Genomic DNA, 25,955 nt, shown 5'->3' with positions numbered 1-25,955 from the left:
CCTATCAAAACAATCCTTACAGGAATTTTAATTTGGATTTCACTGCATCACCAGGTCAGTTTAGGCAAACTTGACTTCTTAACCATGCTGAATCTTCCCATTCATTCACATGATGCAATAAGCAGAATTATGAGATAGCTTCATGATTTCTGTTCCTAGTATGCACACCCTGAATACATCTCCTCTTAGTGTGGACTGGTGGATTAACTCTCATGAGTAGGATATATTTTATTAAAAATAAAGGAATTTTGCATATACAATTCAAGTCTCAATTCAGTTTCCTTTGACTTAATCGAAAGGGAGTTTATACTGGCTTGGTCTGACCTAATCAGGTGAGCCCCTACCAAAGAAAGAAATTCAACTATGGGAGAGATTTTATTTCTGGTCTTTAAACAGTAAGCTGTTACACTGCAAAAGAAATGCCTCGGCAGGTCAGGCTGCTATAATAAAAATATCATAAACTGGAGACTTATCCACAAATGATATTTATTTCTCACAGTTCTGGAGGCTGAAAATCTGAGCTCATTCTACCAGTAAGGTCTGAGTCTGATGAAGGCTCTCTTCCAGGCTGCAGGTGGCTGATTTTTCCTTGTGTACTCACATAGTAGAAAAAGAACAAGCAAGATCTCTGGACTCTTCTCATAATGGCACTAATCCCATTTATGAGGGCCCCACCCATGACCTAGTTATCTCCCAAAATTCCCACCCCCCAAATACCATCACATTTCAACATATGAATTTGGGGAGGGACAAAAAGCTTCTGTCCATAATGTCACATGACTAGAACCTGAGGACAGCCTCTAAGATCTGAGAGAGAGCTTCATCTATAGCCAGCAAGACAAATATGTCTCAAGCTTATAAATACAAGGATATAAATTCTGTCCACACCTGAATGAGGAAGAGGATCCTGAAATCTGGAGTCCAACACAGCAAGGCCATCATCTTGACATTAGCATTGTGAGACCCTGGACCGAGAAATCAGTCACATCTACTTTAGATCTGCAGAGAGGAAAGATAAGAAAAAGAAGATAAGAAAATGATGATAGCAAAATGGTGGGCTAGAATGTCCCAACACTTGTCTCTCCTACAAAAACAATAAACAAGTTGATTAAAATAACAGTGGGAAAGCTCTGGACTACAATAAAGAGAAAGCAAAATTTTGTACAGTTCAAAAATCAAGGCTAAATAAGGAAGCACAGAAAGCATTTTACCTATGTCACCCCATTCCTCAGTCCAGAGTCATTTGGCACCAATACAGATCCTCTTGGAGGGATTTCACCCAAGGGAAGAGGGGAACGGGAGGATCCTAGAAATCCTTGTCAATACCGTGGTTATCTGCAGCTTCTGCAACCAAAAGTCTTCATCTTCCCAGCTGATGGAGCCGTCCACAGACTCCACTGCTGTATCTCCTGCCCAGGGCTAAAGATATCACTGCAGGCAGACAGTTGGGACTACCTAGTAAAGTTGAACATCTTCATAACCTATGATCTAGAGATTCCAATGGAATCTGTACAGCCTAGAAACACTCTTTCACATGTGATTTATTTGCAGTAAAGAATGGTTATGGTGGCATTGTTCAGTACAGGTAAAAATTGGAAAAATGCAAATGTCTATCAACAATGAATAATATTCCATTCATACCATGAAATGCTATATAGTAGTGAAAAAATTTTAACTTTCTTTATATTGAAGAATAGTTCAGGCGTACAACATAGTCATTCGATATTTTTATTCATTATATTCCATTAAAAGTTATCATAAAATACTGGCTATATTCCCTGTGCTGTACATTATATCCTTGTATCTTATTTTATACCTAGCAATTTGTACCTCTTAATCCACTTGTCCTATCTTGTCCCTCCCCACAGGTAACCACTAATTTGTTCTCTGTATTTATGAGTCTGTTTCTGTTTTGTTATATTCATTTGTTTCATTTATTTTTATTTTTATTTTTCCTACAATGCACCCCAGTCCCCCGCCGAACCTCCCGCCGCATCCCTACAGGCAGCCCCTTCCTCTCACCATCACCACCACCACCAGTCTGGCACCACCACCCTCCCGCGCTTAGAGGCAGGAGACCTGGCGTCTGGGGCCACCGCTCCGCGCGGTCCCGCCCCGTCCCCCCGTCCCCACCCGGCTGTGCTCCCTTGTCCTGCCCCGCATGGACTCGACCCTTACCTGCAGGAGACTCACTTCGAGGGCCCGCCGCCGCCGCCACCGCCACGGCCGCCCTCTCACGCCGCCCAGGCCGGGGCTTGGCGGTGCGCACGCACCCGGGGGCGCACGCACGCTGCCGCTGCGGGGCTACGTGGCCCGCGCTACCCCGACAGCCGCCGCCTAGGACTGCCGCCCCGCGGGTCCACCCCGAGGGCACGGTGAGTACGGGCGGACGGGGGCCTGGGAGGAGGGGGCTGGGGGAACTGGGAACGCACTGGGGGCTGGTGGGATAGAGACCCAGAGCCAGGGGACCAGGCTGTTTTCTGGGGCCAAGGGAGAGGAGGGACGAGGGAAAGGCCTGAAGAGCGGGGAGGAGAGTGCCTGGTGGTCCGTTGGAGTCAAAGATCAGGGTCTGGGAGGGGAACAGCCTGCAAGTCCGGAGGAGGTTTGGAAGAAGAAAAGAGCCTTCTTTCTCTGCCAAACGTGGAAATTTGGTGGGCTCAGAGAGGGTAATAATGACGTCCTCTCCCCACGGCCTTCCTTCCACAGCCACTTGCAGGCAGGACCCCGGGGGTAACGCGAGTGAAGTCCTCACTCGGCCGGCCATCTCAGGGCCCAGGGCTGGCCCTGCTGGCCCCAGGCGGTGGTGACCACCATTCTGCCGCTTCTGGCCCACGGGCGTCATTGCCATCTTCCAGGCAGTGCAGGTGTGTGGGGAGCGGGGTGGGGGAGGGAATGGAGGCAGAATATGGAGAGGAAGGCTCACTAGGTTTTTCTTATTCCCAGGGTGTGCTGGATGTTTGGGGGAGCATCTAAGAGGGAGGCTGAGGCGTGAGGCGGAGGTAGCAGCTCTCTGATCAGATCTTCTTCCCTCTCCCCTGAAGGGGTAAGCATGGCCTTGGCCCCGCAGAGATCTGGTGTCAGCCGAGAGGCCCCTTCACTCAAGGCCTGCCTTCATCTCTCTGGCGGTGGGCATAGCCGTGGTGCTCTGTACCATCCTCACCGTGGTCATCATCATCACTCCGCAGCACCATGAGAACTACTGGGATCGGTAAGGATGCTCTCAGCCCGGCCCCACCCTGCGCGTCTCAACTCCCTAAGCTCGTTTTGCCGCCAAGCCGCGGACCCAGTGGACGCGCTGCACACCCTCTTCTTAGGCCATCAGACTTCGTTACATCCTAAACTAAGCCTCCACGGAAACTCTCGCCTTGCGAGCCTGCTCCAAATCCAGTTCCTCATGAACCCCGCCAAAACGCGCACTAACAAGGGTGCCTCTTCCTGGGATCCCCACCAAATACCAGGCCCTCAGTCGCTCCAGGCCCCCACCCCCTCTAAATGCAGCAGCCCCTGCTGAGCTCCCTTGGTCACTCTTTTATTTTTTAGATTCCATATGTAAATCTTTTCTCTTTCTGACTTATTTCTCTAAGCATAATGCCCTCCGGGTCCATCCATGTTTTTGCAAATGGCAAAAGTTTGTTCTTCTTTTTTTTTTTTTTTACAACTGAGTAATATTCCATTGTATATATACCGCATCTTCTTTATCCATTCATTGATGAACACTTAGATTGCTTCTGTATCTTGGTTATTGTAAATAGTACTGCTCTGAACATTGGAATGCATGTATCTTTTTGAATTAGTGTTTTCATTTTCTGCAGCTGTTTAGCCAGAAGTGGAATTGCTAAATCATCTGTTAGTTCCATTTTATTTTTTTGAGGAACAGCCATATGGTTTCCATAGTGGCTACACCAATTTAAATTCCTACCAACAGTGCAAGAGGGTTCCCTTTTCTTCACATCCTTGCCAGTATTTATTATTTGTTTTCTTTGGATGATAGCCATTCTAACAGGTGTGAGTTGTTATCTCATTGTGGATTTGCATTTCCTTGATGATTAGGGATGTTGAACATCTTTTCATGTGCTTGTTTACCGTCTCTATGTCTTCTTTGGAAAAATGTCTATTCAGATATTCTGCCCATTTTTTAAACAGGTTGTTTATTTCATTTTGTTTTGATACTGAGTTGTATGAGCTGTTAATATATTTTGGATAATAGCCCCTTATCAGACACATGGTTTGCAAATATTTTTTCCTATTCAGTAGGTTGTCTTTTGTTTTGTTGATGGTTTCCTTTGGTGTGCAAAAGCTTTTAAGATTAGGTCCTATTTATTTATTTTTGCTTTTGTTTCCCTTGCCTTTGAGATAGATTAAAAAAAATATTGCTAAGGCTTATGTCAAAGAGTGTACTGCCTATATTTTTTTCTAGGAGTTTTATGGTTTCCAGTCTTACATTTAAGTCTTTAATCCATTTTCAGTTTATTTTTGTATATGGTGTGAGAAAATGTTCTAATTTTGTTCTTTTACATGTAGCTGTCTGTTTTCTCAACACTGCTTATTGAAGACACTGTCTTTTTCCCATTGTATATTCTTGCTTCCTTTGTTGTAGTGAAATGAATTGCAAATCAATCAATGTGATACACCACATTAAAAAAACAAAGGATAAAAATCACATGATCATCTCAATAGATGCAGGAAAAGCATTTGAATCTATTCTATTATGTGTCTAAGTGTCTGTTTTTGCAGTAACACCATACTGTTTTATTTATTTATTTTCATACTGTTTTAATTACTGTACCTTTGTAGTATAGTCTGAAGTTACAGAGTGTGGTACTGCCAACTTTGTTCTTTTTTTCTCAAGATTTCTTTGGCTATTTGTGTTTCCATACAAATTCTTTATCTGGTAAATTATTTATTTCTGTTTCATTAGCTGTTTTTTCAGCATTGTTTTTTTTTTTCTTGTTCTTTTGTTTGAAACAAATTCCTCTGTCTTCCTATTTTGCTTTTCTTTCTCCATCTTTGTAAAGTTTGGTGAAACTCTTACCTATTCATGTCCTGAATAGCTTCTTTCAAATGACTGCGACTGGCTCTTGGAGCATGTGAGATTTAGTGTGTGCCCTTTAAGAGTGGAGTTTCTATTTCCCACAGCCCTCTGGCTCTCCCCAAAGTAAGCCCCACTGGCTTTCAAAACCAAATGTTCTGAGGCTCATCTTCTTGGTGTAGATGGGGGTGCTGAATGTGGGGCTTGGACCCCTCACTCCTTTGGAAGAACCTCTGTAATACCATCTCTAACCGGGGGTATGTGTCTGGACTATACCACATCCCTGCCCTTCCTACCTGACTCACTGTGGTTCTGTGGTTCCTTTATGTTTTTAAGTACAGAAGATCTTTTCTGCTAGTCTTTGGGTTGCTATCATGGATAGTTGCTTTGTAAATAGTTGCAATTTTAGTGTGCCCATGGGAGGAGGTGCACTGCATTCTCTGCCATCTTTAGTTTGCCATCAAGAACTCCTGATTCTTGCCATAAATATTAACAGTGTTCTGAAATGTCAAACCAATGCAATAAGACAAATGTGAAATAGGCTTCATAAATTAATATTCTTAGGATAAATACAATTTTGGAAAAATCTTAAAAATTAAGGGACAAATCCTGAAAACTAATACGATGCTTCATAAATACAAAAAAATCAAAAGGTTTCCTAATATAATAGCAGTATGAGAGATATAATGTGGGAAATACCTTCAAGGAATTAAACCTAAGATACATTAAAATATTGTTATCAATAAATTAGCATAACCTGCAAAACTACAGGAAAGCTTACCTCCCAAAAGGCTGAAATATCTGAAGGCAAATTCTTGTTATTAGAATGGGAATCTGAACATAATAAATATGTCAATTCTTTCCAAATTAAATTTTAACTTTAATGGAATAGCCAGTAAATTCCATAGTATTTTTCTTGCAACAAGGCTAGATCATTCTAAAATTTATCTGGAAGAGTAAGCTGGTACTTGAAATAAAATTATTGTAGACAGAAATACCACTTTCTCTACTCGATATTTAAGCATTTTATGAAGATAGATAAATAAAAATATGGCACAAAAATTTGACAGCATGCTCACTTGAACAGCATGAAAATCATGGAATAGATGATCATTTATAAGAATATGATCAAGGAAATATCTTAATCCTAAAGACTGAGCAAGGTATACTTAAAGATTATTCTAAGACAAAATACATAAAATTAAAATCAATCAACACAATATTGTCATAAAGAAAACTTAGAAAGAGAACAAATGTCCAGAAGTGGGCAAGTATTTAGAGACCCATTTCCATTTATTAGACTATTTTGATCTTCTGAGAATGAACAATGTTGGAAAATGTACATTAGACTTTCTTCTGAAGAGTTTGTATTTAGACTCTGTATTTAGAAATCCCATTTTTATTCAGTATGTGTACGAGAAAATGATAAGATAAAAAAATGTAAACAGTGGTTATTAATATCCCTTAGCTGAAGGAGCAGCAAAGGTCCTTCAGGTAGCTAACGTAGAAATAACACAGGCACAATGAAAGATTTACGATTTTTACATTTTTAAATGATTTTCAAATTTCTGAGTCAAAGCCTGGGGGACTCAGCTGACTTTGTCCAACCCTTTGCTTCAGGTCTATAATGATGCTTCACTTAAATATAAATGGGGCCTTCTGATAGCCTGCTCCCCACAGACAGCATCTAAGGGAATAATCCTGACACTGGTGAGGAGACATACACTGGGGAGGCATGACGCCAAAACCAAATCTACTTTTTTTTTAGCTGCTTAGCGTCTAGAGAATTACAGTCCTCAGAGAACAGAGTAACAGTGAAGCAGTTTACTTAATGAGGCACAGTGAGGATTCGATCCTGGAAACCTCAGATATTGTAGTGGTTTTCTTTTTCGTACATCTTTGGCAATTTGGTTTAATCAGTAACAGAGAAAGCACAACTGTATCTCCCCAAGATCTGATGAGTGACTCTGCCTTCCTGCCCTTTCTGGGGGCAGAGCTCCCGTCCTTAACAGCTGTTCACAAAAGAAGCACAACAAGAATCAGGGAAAGTTTATTCTTCAGTGATACCATCTTGGGAAGCCAGAACATCTTTGTAAGTGCAGAAAAAAATGAGATATGGAGGGACGGTCCCCTTTTAATGGCATTTACTCCAAGGTGCCTAACAGAGGTCAAGAGGTAAAAGTTCAACAGTGCCAAGTCCTTCCAGTTTTATGACTCTAGACTTGGAAATAGCTTTAGCATCACTTGTGGCCTATTGTTTTGCAATATGGGTTATTTGCTTTGGCTTTCAGTTCAGTAGCATGGGCTGCCCTTTCCCCTCCATTGTCTCCTGTTTGTTTTCCACATTCATTTTAGCCTTTCCTTTTGTTTCTCTGTTTCTCTTTCATTATTAACAATTTCTATTCAAACTCATTCAGGAAATAACTATCAGGGATTACTCTAAATTGAACAATTAACTGTGTTCTGGAATAAAGAAAGCTCTCTCTGGGGCCAAAGCAGTGATTGTGCTGGAGACATGTTAGCCTCCTGTGATTGCAGAGCGAGAGATGATGAGAGACCGCAGAGATGGGATATAAGCAGTGGGAAAATAATTGATGTGCTGAGAGATAAAATGCACAAGAGTAAGCCAGCATTGCCAAATATTTGTTCATAGTTGGGGAACCAGAATTCAAAATCAGGGATTGCTAAGTTCCTGTGCTCAGTGGTCAGTGTTGGACATCTGTGAACACTGGCTAAGTAACAATAGGTGTGTGTGTGTGTGTGTGTGTGTGTGTGTGTGTGTGTGCATGCCATCTGCAGGTCCTTCAGTATGGATCCTTAATCACTCTTCTTATTTAAAAATTCAGTGTGCCCAGAGTATGTTCAGACAGTCCCCCTCAAATGCATAGATCTTGTCCTGCGGGCTTTCTTTTCCTCCTACCTGGACTTGGTCCCCCTTCTGCAGGGAACAGGGCCAGGGCAGCATCAGAGCTCCAGTCTTCCACTTGGTAAAGGAGGAGAATATTAATCTTGCATGTTATGTGACCCTCGCAGTTTACTTCACATGTCTGGACCTCAGTATTTATTATTTATTATCAAAACATTTATTTAAATTAGAGTTTCTCACTGTGACACTCTGAACATTTGGGGATGGATTTTTCTTTATTATAGGGGGCTGCTGTGTTTATTGTAAAACGTTGAGCAGTATGCCTGGACTGTTTTAACAGTGACAACCCAAAACGTCTCTAGACGTTGCCATGTATCCCCCGGTGAAAATCATTGGTCTAAGTGACCTTAAGACTCTTTCAGGGGGGAGGGTATAGCTCAGGTGGTAGAGCGCATGCCTAGCATGCCTGAGGTACTGGGTTCAATCCCTAGTACCTCCACAGAAAAATCAAATAAATAAATAAACCTAATTACCTCCCCCCTGCAAAGAAAAAAAAAAAATAAAAGGAAAGAAAGAAAGAAAAAGAAAAAAAAATCAACTAAAAATTATTTCAGCTACTAAACTAATTCAGCAAAAAAGTAGAACAAAACATCAACAAACAAAGACTCTTTCATACCCCCACTGCTGATGATTCTGGGGCTTCTGGTGGCCTTGACACATGCAGGGGGTGCCAGAGGTAGCTTCTCAGCCATCGGTCACTCTGAGCAGTGAATGAGAAGTTGCATTGCTACCTACACTCCTAGATTTTTCCTGTGAGTGGTACCATTGTTCAGCCTTCCCAGAATAATACGGAAATGAGGGGTTTTCAACCAGTAGCCGCAGTCCCAGCAACTGCGACTTCAGAAGCGTTTGTGTTTTCTCTCTGACCTCCTTTGCCGTGGTTTTATGGTTCCCATGGTGACTTGGATTTCTAAGGATACTTGTATATTCCATCTGCTACCTTAGGAAAGTGGACAACAACTTTTGACACCCACTAGACCTTGAGTTGTCAGCATCCACCTATCATGGCTTTAGCTGCATGCCTTTATCCCAATGACCTCAGGATACTAAGTCACAGTGTATTAGTTTCCTATTGCTGTGGCACAAATTATCACAAACGTAGCAGTTTAAAACAGCACTCATGATCTCACAGTCCCGTAGGCTAGCACTCTGGGTGGGATTGACAAGGTTCTCTGCTCAGGGTCTCCCGAAGCTGAAATCCAGGTGTTGGCTGGCCGGAGTTCTCATCTTGAGGCTCCAGGGGACTTCCTTCCAAGTTCATTCATGTGGAAGGCAGAATTTAATTACATGCAGTTGTAGGACTGTGGTCCCAACATCCTTACTGGTTGTTGGCTTAGGGCTGCTCTTGGTTCCTGGAGACCACCCATGTTCCTCACTGCTTGGCCCCGCAATCTTCAAGCCAGCCACAGTGCATCCAGCCACCTTTAGAAGTGCCCTGATTTCCTTTTCTGTTACCAGTCACAAGTAACTGCTTTTAAAGGGCTCAAGTCATCAGTTCACACTCACTCAGATGTCTCTCTACCTTAACTGATAGTAACTTAAATAATATCCACAAAATCCTTGTTGTCATGTTATATGACTTAATCATGGCAGTAATGCTGGGAGGTGAAGGTCAGGGAGGCCACCTTGGAATTCTGCCAACCACACATATCTTATAAAAGGCTGATAATAAGCCCTTTCTCAGAGAAGTGCTATGAAATAAAGCATATATAGTTATTCTGTTTCAACCCCAACTGGCTGAACAATTCAAGTCTGCCACCAACCACCCAGAATTAGTGTCCGACTCCACAGGTTTAAAGGTACAGTCTCCCATGAGACTGTCCCTACTTCACATACAAGCCTCAGATTCAGGGGTTCCCTGGGCCACCTACATTTATGACCAACTAGCTACAAATTCTGGAAATCTCTAGAACTCATCAGGTTCAATAAGTCATGAAAACAACATACAGAACTCACGAAAACACTACCCTAATGATTATCGTTTTATTAAAAAGGATACAACGCAGCAAGAGTCAGATGAAGGGACACAGAGTGAAGTCTGAAAAGGTTCCAAATGCAGAGCTTTCCTGCCCTACCTATCATATCAGGGTGGGACACCCTCCTGGCTTTTCAGTGTGTTCACTAACCAGGAAGGTTTTCTGATCACTGGTGTCCAGAGATTTTATTGGGGTCTCATTACATAGGCATGCTTAATTAAATCATCGGCCATGTACTTGAACCCAGTCTCCAGCCTCCTTCACCTCCCTGGAAATTGTGATGGCTCAAAGCCCCAAGCGTCTAATTCTATGGATTTGTTGATGACCAGCCCCCATCCAGAAGCCATCCAAAGGCCCAACCTAAGTCACATCATTAGCATACTAGGACACTCCTATCAATTGTGGAACTATAAGGGTTTTTTGACGCTCCACCTTAGCAACCCATAACCATAACCAGACACGTTCTTTCTTATACAACAGTAGTGTTTAATAGTTTATGTTTATATCACTGTCATTTCTCATCTTTTCATGTCCATGTATATGCTCTATGTTTACTTTCCCTTCTGCATCATGCCTTCTGACAGGTTAAATAATGTCCCCCAAAGATATCCAGGTCCACATCCCCAGAACCTGTGAATATACCTTCTATGGCAAAAAAGCGTTTTGCAGATGTGACTATGTTAAGACTATGTCAAGAATTTTGAGATGGGGAGATTACTCTGGGTTGTCTGGGTGAGCCCAGTCTAATTGTAGTGTTCCTTATAAGGGAGGCAGGAGATCAAGGAGACAGAGGCCGTGAGATGATGGAAACAAGAGCTCAGAGGAATGTGAGTAAAAGTCCAAAGAATCTATAGACAGGCTCCAGAAACTGGAAAAGACAGATCCCCCGCCAGAGCCTCCAGAAGGAGCCAGCCATAGCAACAATTTGACTTTAGCTCAGAGAAACTAATTTCAAATTTCTGCGGAACTGTAAGGAAATATATTGCTGTTGTTTTAAACAACCAGCAACTGGTAATTTGTCTACCTTGTAGCACTATGAGCATCAAATGAATTGACAAACATAAGCTGATTAGAACCGTGGCTGCATTCTTATTATCCATAAGCTTTATGTAAGATTTCTTATATAATTCTGCATTTCTATCAAGTTTTCCAGATGATGCTGGGGCTGTGGTTCCGTGGGTGACTTTGAAGAGCAAGGAGCTAGATAATCCTATCTCAGAGAAATGGTAGAAATCATGCTGGTTTTGAGGGATAAGATATGACTAGGGCCCAGATTGTAAACTGGAGTGGGGATGGTGGCAGAAAGAGATTGGCTGCATTTTTTAATCCTCTGAATTTTTCAGCTAAACTAACCATGATCCATTGACAAAACACAGGGATGTATTTATTTTATGTGTAAACTGTAATATTAACATTTATTTATATAACATGAAAAATATAATCAATACTAATTCCGTTGGTTGATAATGTCTGTTTGTATTTTTTATTGCATCGTTCAAGACAGTCACACCAGCTATATGGAACAAGAAAATCACACACAGTTTTCAGAATTTATTCTCCTCGGACTGTCAGAAGAGGCAGAGATGCAGCCTCTCCTCTTTTGGCTTTTCCTCTTCATGTACCTGATTACTTTTGCTGGAAACCTGCTCATCATTCTCACCACCCTCTTTGACTCCCACCTCCACACGCCCATGTACTTCTTCCTCTCCAACTTGTATTTTTCAGACATCTGTTTCACCTCCACCACCATCCCAAAGATGCTGCTGAACATCCACATCCAGAACAAAAGCATCACCTACAAAGGCTGCCTCACCCAGATGTATTTTTTCATCCTTTTTGCAGAACTGGACATTTTCCTCCTCTCTGTGATGGCCTATGACCGGTTCGTAGCCATCTGCCATCCACTGCACTACACAGCCATTATGAACCCCCATCTCTGTGGCTTGCTCTTGCTGGCATCTTGGACATTGAGTGTCCTGGACGCTTTGCTACGTGGTTTACTGGTGTTGCGGCTTTCCTTTTGTACTGACTTGGAGATCCCCCATTTCTTCTGTGAAATCAATCAGGTTATCCAACTTGCCTGTTCTGACACTCTCCTCAATGTCATAGAGATGTATTTTGCCACTGGGCTGTTGGGCATTATCCCCCTTTCTGGCATTATTGTTTCTTATTCTCGTATTTTCTCCTCCATACTGAGAATTACATCAACAAGCGGGAAGTATAAGGCATTTTCCACCTGCGGGTCTCATCTTTCCATTGTTTCCTTGTGTTATGGCACAGGTCTTGGGGTGTACCTCAGTTCTGCCGCTACCCAAAATTCCAGAGCCAGTGCAATAGCCTCTGTGATGTACACTGTGGTCACTCCAATGCTGAATCCATTTATTTACTCTCTAAGGAACAAGGACATAAAGAGGGCTCTTAAAAGTCTTGTCAGCACTGTCACTTTCAATGAGTGACAGGAATGTTTGTTTGCCTTGAGGCTGGAGACGTTCTCAGGAGTAGCCAAGAACAAGACTGGCATCCAAAAATCCTGACCTTTCTGCTATCTTCAGATATCTTTCTTTCTTTCTTTCTTTATCCCTATGTCCCTTAAATCAATAATATCACACTTTATGTGTTTTCTAACATTGACTTTTTTAGATTGCTTTGATATATTTCTTTCTTCATTGTCTTCAAACTTTTTCACTATTTCAGGTTTTTCCTTTCCAACTTTGGAAGGGAAGTAATTTGGGAAAATCCACTTATTTCAATTGATGTCTATTTCTCCAAATACATCCTCTTCAATGATCTTCTTTTTCGTGGCAGATGAGGTGTATAAATTTCAAGTAGATGGCAAAGAGTTGGAACTTAAGTTTTAATGCATGTTTACATTATTTATTTGTCTTTTTTTGTTAACTTTGAGTCAGTATTTCCTTCCGTATCCCTCCCTACCTTCAATTCATTTCAAGTTCAATTCATGAAAGTTTAGACTGTGATATACTTAATTATTTTATAAGCGCAATGAGAGATTTTAGTTCCCTCACTGGGAACGCTGTTATACAGCATTGCCACCTTAACAGTAGTAACATGTTATTTCAAGTAAAATAGCACAAAAATAACATAAAATTTTATGAGATGCATCTACAGAAGTGCTCAGAAGAATATTTATGGCTTCAAAAGCCTGTAATAGAAATGAAATGTTTACATCAGTAGTCTAGAGTCTACCTTAAGAAGCTAGGAAAAAGAACAAAATAACCCAAAGTACATTGAAGAAGGGAAATAATAAAGGTAAGTGCAGAAAGATATAAGAAGCAACAACCAAAAAAGCCAACATTTAATTTCTTGAAAACATTAATATAAAATTAGCAAGAAATATTAAGTAGAAAAAAGGGAAAACCCCACAAATTACTAGCATCAGTGAGATCATCGTAAATGCTCAGATATTAAAAGAATAATAATGAGTTACTGTAAACAACATTATGTCAATACATTTGACAGGTTACATGAACATATTTCTTGAAAAACAAATCTTAGTAAAACTAACTCAATAAGAAAGAGAAATGATGAAGAGCCTGAGACCTGTATGATAATTGTATTTGTAGTAAAAAAAAAACTGCCCAGTGAAGAAAACCTCAGGCCAGATGGTTTTACTGGTTAATTCTATTAAAAATATAATAGTAAAATGCTAATCTTAGACAGCCTCCTTTAGAAATGAGAGTAGGAGGGAACTCTTCCCATCTCATTTTACAAATTTAAAATAATCCTAATACCAGAAGCCAAAAATGATGTTCCAAGAAAACAAAAGTTCAGACTAATATCCCTAATGAACAATAATCCTTAATAAAATGTTGACAGTAAGAACAAGGAATATATAAATGCAATCTTGGTTTAACATTCAAAAAACAATCAATGAACTAAATAAGAAAACCATATGATCATCTTAATATATGTCAAAATTCAACATTCACATTTCAACTTTGAGGAAACTACAAACGGAAGGGAACCCTCTCAGCCTGTACAAAAGTACGCACTTCATACATAATTGTGACAGACTGAATGCTTTCCCCTTAAATGGCAAAAATATCCACCTTATCGTCTAAGATTTTGGTAACTTTAGTTTTAACATATACTCCAAATATATAAGGCATAGTATTATCATCCAAAGGTTATCCCCAGTTCGCATTGTTCTCTGGCTCTAACTTTTGAAGTTTTATTCTAATATTAATTTTACAATGTCTGACATCAAAGCATGAGAGTTCTAATGAGAAATAATCTTTTATTGTAATAAAAGCTATCAAGAAATTATTATCAGTAGAATTTGGTAAGGAATATGAGCCTAAGGAAGTTGCTTTTTATAACATAACATTTTATGCTTATGACTCCCTGGGAAATCCTTTACTTCTGTTTAGATGTGAAAATATATATATATATATACTTCTGCACTGGAGCCACAAGTTGGGGTATATAGTAAAAGAATGTCCACAGCTCATCAGCACTTTTTACACTGTTCTATATATTTCTTTGATTTTTCCTTCATTTCAGCAAATATTGAGTGAGTGCCAATTCTCTGCTAGTCTTGTTCTAAACACTGAGGATACAGCATCTAACAAGATGGTCAAGGTAGCTGCTCTCAAGGAGTTCACAGTCTAATTGGGGAAAATACAGGATCGGCAAACAAATTTTAAAACTTAGCAAAACTGCAATCAGAGGTAAGTGCTATGAGGAACATCTCACAGAAAAATAGGCTGAAGACTTACAGAGCTCGACAACACGGAGAATGGCAAGAGAGGACTATTTCTTACGATCTTTGTCCTTCTTTGTATTGGTGCACACCTGAGTCTGCAGTGATCCAGAGGCAGTCTTCATTTTATAAAAATCTATGATTTCTTCTTCCAGTTGTCTTCTCTCCTCCTCAAGTTTCATTGTCTCCTCTTGTTGGATTCTTTTAAGATGCTCAAACTTGTCCTGAAGCTGTGAAACAAATCTGCAGTTGTGACTCAAAGCACACTATGGTGGCACAGTCCCAGGAACCCAGTTCTTTTTTTCTGGTAGAAATCATTAGAGTAGAGCCTGATCTTAATAACAGTCTCAAAAATTCATGTTTAAAGTAAAAATTCGTATATGAAGTTTCTCCCAATTTTAATTTTAACTGTATCCCCATTGAATCAAATGTAATAAAACTCACAGCTATAAGCAACATTCAATTGGTAAAACACTTTACTTTTCCTTATGAGGTATATTTTCTCACTTTACCTTTCCCCCCAAATTTCTTCAAATAAAATTTGATAGATCCTCAGTCACTAAAAATACATACATTAAAATATAGCATGGGTTGTGAAACATTTGTTGAGATTTCAATTGATAAAGACCTTTTGAAAGTCTAATAATTTCCATGTGAAGTGAAATTAGCATAATTATAGAAAGAAACCAAAAAACCCTTATTCAGTTACTTTTTTTATTTACTTGCAAATTTTTATTTAATCTGTGGGATTTAAACCAAAAAAACCCTGTAAAGGAGATAATATCACCTTAGATTCCATTAGAGACAGGCATGGGTCTTTGATGTGACATTCAGCCATATAAGGATTGCTTGTATTCATCAAAGGAGGTGTGTTTTTTTTTTAAAGCTATAGAGCTTATCTGCTGTAAAACTATAAAGAACAGGCTTATTTGCAGTTTAACCTTCTGAAAAACAAATAGGCTAGGGCCTTCTACTGCCACAATATTAATTAGCTGGCTTATTTGGCTGTAAAGAACTCAAGTGCAGTGTTAACACTGGTGGCTCTCAATCCTAGGTGCCCATTAGAATCACTCAGTGAGCTTGTAAATTTACCAGTGCTCAGGCTGCACACAGATCAATTACATCAGAATGTCTCGAGCTAAAACCTAGACTCTGTGCTTTAAAAATTCCCTAGATGATTTTAGTGTGCAGCAAAGGTTGAGGTACGTGGTTCCAAATAAACATAACTTTTATCTCTACTGGAGTCAGCTGTCTCTGGTAATTACATTTTTGGACCTAAGAAGCAAATGAGCATCTAGGTACAAAGGCAAGGAGAATGATTGGAGAGGCTGGCAATGTGAGAATGTGGTATTTATAAATGATGGCAAAATCATTGAGAAAATTTTTACTTAAAGATGGGAGCATGAGGGTAGAAATCAGAGAAAGCTAAACTTTATCTTACTACATAAACATGTTAAAAATTAACTACTCTAGTGAGAGACTAAAAGTTTTCCTGCAAATCGGTTTCAAGATAAAGCCGTCCCCCCTCACCACTCCCTTTCAACATTGTACTGGAAGTCCTTGCTAATGCAAAAAAAGCAAGAGAAGGAAAATAAAACATATACAGATTGGGAAGAAAGACATAAAACTGTCTTTGTTCACAGATAATGTAATCATCTACATAGAAAATCCAAAAGAATTGACAAAAACTCCTGGAACAAATTGGAGATTATAGCAAGATGGCAAGATACAAAGTTAATATACAAAGATTAATTGCTTTCCTATATACCAGCAATGAACAAGTAGAATTTGAAGTAAAAAAACACAATGCTAATTGCATTAGCACCCCAAAAAAGAAATACTTGTATAAATCTAACAAAATATATGCAAGATCCATATGAGGAAAACTATAAAAGCTTGATGAAAAAAATTAGAGAAGAAAGCTAACTAAAGATTTCATGCTTATGGATAGGAAGATAATGTTGTCAAGATGTCAACTCTTCTCAACTTGATCTATAGACTCATTGCCATCCTAATCAAAATCCCAGCAATTTATTTTATAGATATTGACAAACTGATTCTAACGTTTTATGGCAAAACAAAAGATCCAGGATAACCAACACAATATTGAAGGAAAAGAACAAAGTTGAAGGATAGGTGACTGCCAGGTACATGAAAAAATGCTCAATATCACTGATCATCAGGGAAATGCAAGTCAAATTCACAATGAGATATCTCCTCACACCCTTCAAAATGGCTATTATCAAAAAGACAACACTTAACAAGTTCACAAAGATGTGAAGAGAAGGGAACACCTGGGCAGTGTTGGTGGGAATGTAAATTGATACAGCCACTATGGAAAACAGGATGGAGATTCCTATAAAAAAATTAAAAATAAAACTACCATATGATCCAGTAATTCCTCTTCTGGTTACTTTTCTGAAGAAAACCAAAACACTTAATTTGAAAAGATATATGCACCCCTATGTTCATTGTAGCATTATTTACAATAGCCAAGACATGGAAGCAACATTAACCACCAATAGATGGATGGACAAAGAAAATGTGGTATATGTATACAATTAAATATTACTCAGCCAGAGAAAAGAATGAAATCTTGCCTTTTGCAACAACATGGATGGAACTGGAGCGTATTACACTAAGTGAAATAAGTCAGATAGAGAGAGACAAATACCATATGATTTCACATATACATGGAATCTAAGAAACAATTCAAATGAACAAACATAATAAAATAGAAACACACTCGTAGATACAGAGAACAAACTGGTGGCTGCCAGAAGAGAGTGGAGTTAGGGGATGAGTGAAATAGGTAAAGGAGATTAAGAGATACAAACTTAAAATAAATGTCAGGGGATTTAATGTACAGCATGAGGAACAGAGTGAAAAATACTGTAATAGCTTTGTATGGTGACAGACATTAACAAGGACATCATGGTGATCATTTTGTAATGTATAAAAATATTGAATCACTGTTATATACCTGAAACTAATATAATATTGTAAGTCAGTTATACTTCAACTTAAAAAAATAAAAAAGCAAATTATCCAAGTATTATAGAAAAAATGACATTATAGACTGTAATTTTTAAAGGCTGTATTCAAAACATATATGGTAAACAGCTACTTTTTGAAGAATAGCAAGTATCCTCCAAAAAAATCATCCAAACTCTTGAGCTTAAAACCCCCAACTCACCTAAACTTGAATGCAAATTATATCCAACTAGCAATATTTACCTCTTTTTCAGCTTCTTTAAATGCTGCTTCTTTCTCCTTTACTCGCTGCATAAATTTCTGTTTCAACTCTTCTTCTTCCCTCTGACACTGATCAAAGAACTCCTGCCTTTTGGCTTCATAGATCTCTTGAAAACTAAAAAGAAATTTGTATTACCAGTATATTAAAATGTTAATATAAATAAACGTGTAAAATATATATTGTATGTTAAGTCACATATGAGAACATTTATCAGTATTCTCTCACGTATAGAATGAAAATGTCCATATCATGAGATGTTAAAAAGTGAGGTACCATATTAAATATGACTATAGAGAGTGTATACATAGAACATACTTGAATTTTGAAGCACTGTGTCAGTGATTTCTTTCTCCTACCATTTTTCATTATATCATACTTCTTCACATCTTCTAACAGCAAAATTTGAGGAAACTTCTAATTTATGAGGTTCTCAAAATAATAAAAATAAGGGAGGCATTTTTCAAAATAGGATTCATTTAAGATAGCTGGTTCAATTTTGGTTGTCTTCAGAGTTCCATAACTAAATATAACTAGATTGTTCTACACTGTCATACTTTTGCAGCACAAATCCTATCTCTCCTCAGTATAGCTAAGTACACCTGCCCTCAAACTATTTTCACTTCACTTCCATTGAAATCCAGTCCCCCAAAAACCGAGTTCCTCTGCTGAGTTTACAATTGAACTCTCTATCCAAAATGTTATTCTCTTGCTTGTCCAACACCTGTTCCCCTCAGGATTGAGGGGTATCAAAGAAGAAAGGGGACTAAAACCGAGCAGAATGCTGTGGGCCCTCCCTGGCACAAAAGCCTTTCTGTGTCCCCCAGTTTCTTGTTTGTAGGGAAGAGGCTTTCAGCCTCCTAGACCTTCCCTGGGTTTCAAAGGGCAGATTCAAACAGTTACTAATAAGGTTTCATACAGATCTTTGAGTTCTTCTACAGGAACTAAGGACCCCACCCAGGTGGAAGATGATAACTTCAGGCTGAGCACAAGCATGTGGACCCCAGACTGATTGGAACTGATGATTGAACACCACCCTGTTTTCTCACCGCCAACCAATCAGAGGGGGGTTACACACCCTGCAGCCCTCCCCCCAAATTTTGCCTATAAAAACTTCCTCCTGAAACCCATCGGAGAGTTCAGGTCTTTTTGAGCACAAGCCACCTATTCTCCTTGCATGGCCCTTGCAGTAAATCCTCCTCTGCTCTAAACTCCAACTTTTTGGTTTGTTTGGCCTCAGTATTTGGCGCATGAACTTGGGTTCAGCAATACCATAATGTTACACTGCTGCCTTTCCTCTTTGCTTCATCCAATCCTCAATATCCTTTGCCATCCTTCTCAATATCCTTTGTCATCTTATGCCAGTTTTTACTAATATTTGCAAATCTCCTTCCTGAGCTTCTGTTTCATATAAAATTGAGTTTTTCTTTTGGATACACATTTCAGCATGCACACCTATTGGGTGCGTATAGATGAGCCTTTGCTCATTGTTACATTGCTCCTATTAACTCTCTCCATCTAAGTCTGAGGATGATTAAAGAACATAAAATTCAGGATGGCCCAGGATGTTAGAAGTACAGCTATTCTCATTCCCAAATAATTGCGTCTCAGGGTTGTAGGGGGTTTCTAAGTCACTCATCAGCTTGTTCTGGCAAGAACTCCACTCACCTAACAGGCTGGTTGTCTGGACCCACGTCAGGAAAGCCCATTTTCTGAAGTTTGCAGCACCTATAACGTTCATAGTGCTGAGTGTGGGTTTGTTCTTTCAAGTCTTCTGTATTTGTACAAAGAAGCATGTCCCGGAGCTTAACAAAGTCACAGTGATTTTCATTTTCCACTAGGCAGAAAAATAATAAAGCCACACTTTTTATCAATCCCTGTCACTCTGATTAAGTATTATTGAATGAATGCAGGCTTGAAAAAACACATTTCAAGTAACAGCTAAGAGATCATTCTGATTAATAGCTGTAATTCCTTTAACCATGTAACTATGGTCATATGGTATATACCAAATACACGTAGAGCTTATTTATAGACCAGGAAACTTCCTTTAAATTTACTAGAAAAAGAATAAATAAGAAACAATGAAATAACATGTTATATTAGAATGTGGCATACGTTTTCATTAATAATTATGTTAGTATTTTTCAAAGTAGTCTCAAGATATTTTACAGTGTGCTAACAAAGAATATAATTTCACTAAAGCAAATAACTTTATTAACGTAAATTCTGCTAATGTAAAGGCCTTAACAATTGTGCATGATTTAGTTACTAAATTCCATTTATACACCATATTTATTAGAACGAATTAGTCAATTTTCAAAATCACTCAGTGAATTTACATGGCTCTCTCCTTTGTTGGTCATATCCAAAAGACTGATCACACTATATTTTGTATTGTGTATAATATTGTAACCAAATGTAGTATTCATTAAAATATGTTGTTTTAAGTATATTTCATAAATTTTAAAATGTATAATATATTAATTGAAAATAGCACCTGGAAACTAGTACAGATAGAGATAATCCGGTCCCCAATAGTTATTATCACAAATATATGACCCAGACATAAAAGACTGCGATTACAATATTCCAACTCACTGTGATGCTAGGTACCTAATATAAATATCTAGGTATAGTTTATCCAGAGTTAAGTTGTATTTCTTTATTTTAAAAATAGTTTACCGTCCTTTTTTCTAGTGACCATTTAAAATACTTTATAAATTAGGTAGTAATTTATGTAACAGGTTTTAAGTACTAGTATTTGTGCTTCAGCGTTGTTCAAAGTTCTTTTGTTAAAAGCACTTTTCAACATTCTGAACGTGATGGTTTGTGCATAGAAAGATACGGCAGATGGAGGTAAATGAGGGGGTTCTGCCCAGTCTCTGAATTTTTGCCTGAAGCACCATCCAGAAAAGTCCTATTATAAATTATAGTCAAAATAAGCGTTAGCTTAAATGAAACAGAATCTGTGCTCCTTACTAGAAACTTGCTGTTTAGCAAAAGTTACCAATAATGACTCAAGTTAAAATTATATTTTCAAATATAGGTTATATAATTTATATAATTTTTGTAATTATATATATTATTTAAACATAATCATCCCAGAGCAAGGCTGCTTATCTTTGTTATACTTACCTTGTAAAACTCCCCAGGGGTACTGACGGCCTCTGACCATCCTTTTTCCAACTTTCACTTCATCCATACTTCCTACTACAGCAAAAGGTAAGAGCCCCTAGAAAATAAGAACAGTGTTAATCATCCTTCCTTATACCGATATGGCTTACTCTGTTACTCTTATTTCTGTTATGGAAATAACAGAGACAAGAATGTCATAATAAATTTATTCAAATGAGGGATCTATCCTGCCTAGGATTTTATGACTTGGCAGTAAATACGTGCAAATTGATTGCTGTAAGGGTCAGTGTCAGAACACACATACAGCTGAAAGCTATCTACTGACTGCTGTCTAAAAGCAAGGCATTTTGCTGTGGGGAATACAAAGACGAAAGTTTAGATAGACATATTATTCTTCTCACATTATCTTTACCCTGAAACGTAATATGCAAATCACTTTTAACTTCAGTTACTTTTAAAAGTAATAAAACTGTAACTATAATAATTAATCAAAATGTTGTATAAAGTATATTAATAAATAATTCTATATAGAAAAATGGAAATCAACATAAAAAAGAAACAAAAAGCATTCAAATCAGAAAGGAATAAGTAAAACTATCTGTTCACAGATGGCATTTTAAAAATATTTTTTTAAATTGAGATATAAGTAGCATATTAGTTTCTAGTGTACAACATGATTCAATATTTGTATATATTGTAGAATGATCACCACAATAAGTCTAGTTAACATCCATCACCACAGTTACAGTTTTTTTCTTGGGATGAGATCTTTTTGGATCTACTCTCTTAGTACCTTTCAACTATACAATACAGTATTATTAACTACAGTCACCATGCTGTACATTATATCCTTAGGACTTATTTGTCTTATAACTGGAAATTTGTGCCTTTTGACACCTTCACCCATTTTGCCCACTCTCCACCCCTGCCACTGGGAACCATCCACTTTATCTGTGAATTCAGATTTTTGTTTGTTTGTCTTTTAGATTCCAAATATAAGTGAGATCATATGGTATTTATCTTTCTCGAGTCTGACTTATTTCACATAAGGTCCATCCTTGTTGTCATAAATGGTGAGATTTCATTCTTTTTATAGTTGAATAATATTCTAGTGAGTACATAACACACATGCCAAATCTTCTTTATCCATTCATCCATTGATGGATGCTTAGATTCCTTCCATGTCTTGATTATTGTAAATAATGCTGCAATGCACAGGCAATGAACAGATATCTTTTTACATTGATGTTTTCAGTTTCTTTGGAGAAATACCCAGAAATGGAATTGCTGGATCATATGGCATTTCTGTTTTTAATTATTTGAGGAAACTCCATACTGTTTTCCATAGTGGCTCTATGAATTTCCACACCCATCAATAGTGCACAAGGGTTTCCTTTTCTCTACATCGTCGCCAACATTTGTTATTTCTTGTCTTTTCAATAGTAGTCATTTTAACAACTGCGAGGTGATATCTTATTGTGACTTTGATTTGCATTTCCCTGATGATTGATGACGTTGAGCAAGTTTTCATGTGTGTGTTGGCCATCTGGGTGTCTTCCTTGGAAAAATATCTGTTCAGTTGCTTTTCCATTATTTAATTGGATTTGTTTGCTTTTTTACTATGAGTCACATGAGTTCTTTAGATATTTTGGATATTAACCACTTATCAGATATATAATTTGCAAATATTCTTTCCCATTCCATACGTTACCCTTTCATCCTGTTGATAGTTTCCTGTTCTGTGCAGAGCTTATTAATTTGATGTAGTTCTACTTGTTTATTTTTGATGTCAAATTCAAAAAATCATCACCAAAAGGGGAGGGGAATAGCTCAGTGGTAGAGTGTATGCTTAGCATGCATGAGGTCCTAGGTTCTATCCCCAGTATCTCCATTAAAAAAAAAAAATCACCAAAACCAATGTCGAGGAACTTACTGCCTGTATTTTCTTCTAGGAGCTTTATGGTTTCAGGCCTTACATTCAAGTCTTTAATTCATTTTGAGTTAATTTTTGTATATCATGTAAGATAGTGGTCCAGTTTCATTCTTACACATGTGGCTGTCCAGTTTCCCCATCACGATTTATTGAAGAAACTGCTCTTTCCTCATTGTATATTCTTGGATCCTTTGTGTTAAATTAATTAAGCATATAAGCATGGGTTTACTTCTGGGCTCTATATTCTGTTCCATTTATCTCTGTGTCTGTTTTTATGCCAATACCACACTGTTTTCATTATGATAACTTTGTTATAATTTGAAATCAGGAAGCATGATACTCCAGCTTTGGTCTTCTTTCCTGAGATTGCTGTGGCTAATCAAGATCTTTATGGTTCCACATGAGCTTGAAGATTTTTCTATTTCTGTGAAAACTTCCATTGGAATTTTGATAGGGATTTCATTAAATCTGTATATTGATTTAGGTAGTAGGGACACCTAAAAAATATTAATTTTTCCAATCCATGAGAATGGAATATCTTCCCATTTATTTGTGTCTTTTTCGATTTCTTTCATTAATTTCTTACAGTTTTCAGTGTGCAAATTTTTCAACCCCTTGATTAAGTTTATTTCTGGTTATTTTAGTCCTTTTGATGCAATTGTAAATGGGATTGTTTTCTTAGTTTCTCTTTCTGGTAGGCCATTATTTGTGTATAGAAATGTAACACATTTCTGTATATTAATTTTGTATCCTGCAAATTTACGAAATTAATTTATTAGTTCTAGTGGTATTTTGGTGGAATCTTTAGGTCTTCCTTTATATAACATCATGTCATCTTCAAATAATGACTGTTTTACTTTTTCTTTTCAATTTGGAATCCTTTTCTTTCTTTTTCTTGTCTGTTTGCTCTGACTAGAACCTCCAATACAATGTTGAATAAACGTGGTGAGATTGGCCATTCTTGTCTTGTTCCTGATCTTAGAGGAAATGCTTTCAGCTTTTCACCATTGAATATGATGTTAGCTGCAGGCTTGTCATATATGACCTTTATTATGTTGAGGTATGTTCCTTCCATACCAACTTTGTTGAGAGTTTTTATCATGAATATATGTTGAATTTTTCCAAAAGCTTTTTTTCCATCTATTGAGATGACTATATACTTTTTATTCTTCATTTTGTTAATGTGGTGTGACATGGTATTACATGTAGAAAAACTCTAAAGATTTCACAAAAACACTGTTTAAAGTAATAAATTAATTCAATAAAGTTACAGGATACAAAATCGACTCATAAAAATCAGTTGCATTTTTATACACTACCTGATCAACACAGAAAGAAAATTAAGAAAACAATTACATTTGCAATAATATTAAAAATAATAAAATACTTAGGAATAAACCTAACCAAAGAGGGACTTAAATACTGAAAACAACACAATGTTGCTGAAAGAAATTAAAAGATAAACAAACAAATGGAAATACATCTCATATTCATGAATCAGAAGACCTAATATTGTTAAGATATTTTATTACCCAAAGTGATCTACGAACTTCATACAATTCTTATCTACATCCCAATGGCATGTTTTGAAGGAATATAAAAATCCATCCAAAAATTTCATGTGAAATCTCAAGAGACCTTAATAGTCAAAAACATTTTGAAAAAGAAGAACAAAGTTGGAGGTTTTACACTTCCTGAATTCAAAATATATTACAAATGTACAGTTATCAAAGCAGATTGGTACTAGCATAAAGAAGACATAGAGACCAGTGGAATTAACTGGTCTTAAGCCCAGAATTAATCCACATGTACTTGGTCAAATAATCTTCAACAAAAGTGCCAAGACAACTAAATTGGAAAAGGAAAATTTCTTCAACATATGTTGCTAGAGAAACTGATTATCAACAGGCAAAAAAAAAAAAAAAAAAATGAAGTTGGCACCTTATCTTACACCATATAAAAAATTAACTCACAGTCAATTAAAGACCCAAATTTTTGACTCAAAATTATAAAAATACTAGAAGAAAACAAAGAGATTGGATTTGGCAATGATTTCTTTAAGACAGCAAAAACACGGGCAACAAAAGCAAAAATAAACAAATGGTACTACATCAAACTTAAAAACTTTTGTACAATCAAAATACATAATCAGAGTAAAAAGTAAAAAACTTATGTAATGGGATACCATTTTCAAACCACATTGGTTAGGGATTTAATATCCAGAATATATAAATAATTCCTGTAACTCAACAAAAGTTAATAAACAAATTTTAAATGGGCAAAAAATTTGAATAGACAGTTGTCCAAAGATGAATACAAATGGTGAAACAAGCATGTGAAAATATGTTCAACATCACTAACCATTAGAGAAATACAAAACAAATCCACAATGAGATATAACTTCACATCCATTAAGATAGCTTCTATTTTTTTTTTGACTTTAACAAGTGTCGGCAAAGGTGTAGAAGAAATGAAACCATTGTGCACTGATGGTGGAACTGTAAAATGGTGCAACTATTATAGAAAACAGTATTATTGTTCCTCAAAAAATTAAAAATGGAATTACCACATGATCCAACAATTAATTCTCCTTCCAGAAATATATCTGAAGAAATCAAAAGCAGGGTCTCAGAGAGATACTTGCACTCTGTGTTAACTGCAACATTATTCACAATAGCCAAGAGGTGGAAGCAAACCAAATGTCATGGACAAATGAACAGATAAACAATGGAATAAAACTTAGTCTTATAAAGGAAAGAAATCTTGTCAAACACTGCAATATGGATGAACCACCAAAGTTACTGGGCACATGCAGACTGCATAGGGATGACCCCACATAAGAACACCTCTTCAAGACCAGAATAAGTAACTGTTTCCCCTAAGTTAATAGAAACAGAGAAAGTTAAACAAAATGAAAAGACTGGAATTTGTTTCAAACAAAAGAACAAGAAAACAACCCTGAAAAAAACAACGAATGAAA

General features: G+C 37.5%; 3 protein-coding genes across 3 annotated transcripts in view; 2 read left to right on the top strand and 1 right to left on the bottom strand.

Annotated features, from left to right (window-relative positions):
* Positions 1-2,263: 2,263 nt before the first annotated feature.
* The window catches only part of ZNF713 (zinc finger protein 713), a 71,946-nt gene continuing 48,254 nt past the window's right edge, over positions 2,264-25,955 (top strand). Inside the window, exons 1-2 of the mRNA XM_045508340.2 lie at positions 2,264-2,375; positions 3,042-3,208. The gene's annotated coding sequence lies outside the window, so the exon portion shown is untranslated. The remainder of the gene's footprint in view (positions 2,376-3,041; positions 3,209-25,955) is intronic.
* On the top strand, positions 7,227-12,387 carry LOC105082870 (olfactory receptor 7A17-like). Its single transcript, XM_010972556.2, has one exon. The coding sequence runs from the start codon at positions 11,398-11,400 to the stop codon at positions 12,385-12,387; it is 990 nt and encodes a 329-aa protein (XP_010970858.2). The 5' UTR covers positions 7,227-11,397.
* Positions 14,057-25,955, bottom strand: part of SEPTIN14 (septin 14) — a 30,829-nt gene continuing 18,930 nt past the window's right edge. Inside the window, exons 6-9 of the mRNA XM_010972398.3 lie at positions 21,043-21,139; positions 19,573-19,741; positions 17,889-18,021; positions 14,057-14,881 (exon numbers count right to left, since the gene is read on the bottom strand). Of these exons, the coding sequence (XP_010970700.1) occupies positions 14,702-14,881; positions 17,889-18,021; positions 19,573-19,741; positions 21,043-21,139 (579 nt within the window). The 3' untranslated portion in view covers positions 14,057-14,701. The remainder of the gene's footprint in view (positions 14,882-17,888; positions 18,022-19,572; positions 19,742-21,042; positions 21,140-25,955) is intronic.

Source organism: Camelus bactrianus, chromosome 18 (assembly GCF_048773025.1).
Source record: "Camelus bactrianus isolate YW-2024 breed Bactrian camel chromosome 18, ASM4877302v1, whole genome shotgun sequence".
Taxonomy (NCBI): domain Eukaryota; kingdom Metazoa; phylum Chordata; class Mammalia; order Artiodactyla; family Camelidae; genus Camelus; species Camelus bactrianus.
Note: the sequence above shows the minus strand (reverse complement) of the source record. Positions and strands in the feature narration are given on the sequence as shown.

Bases quoted from the DNA above. Each gene is read 5' to 3' on its own strand.
- LOC105082870 (XM_010972556.2), top strand. From the start codon at position 11,398: ATGTCTGTTTGTATTTTTTATTGCATCGTTCAAGACAGTCACACCAGC.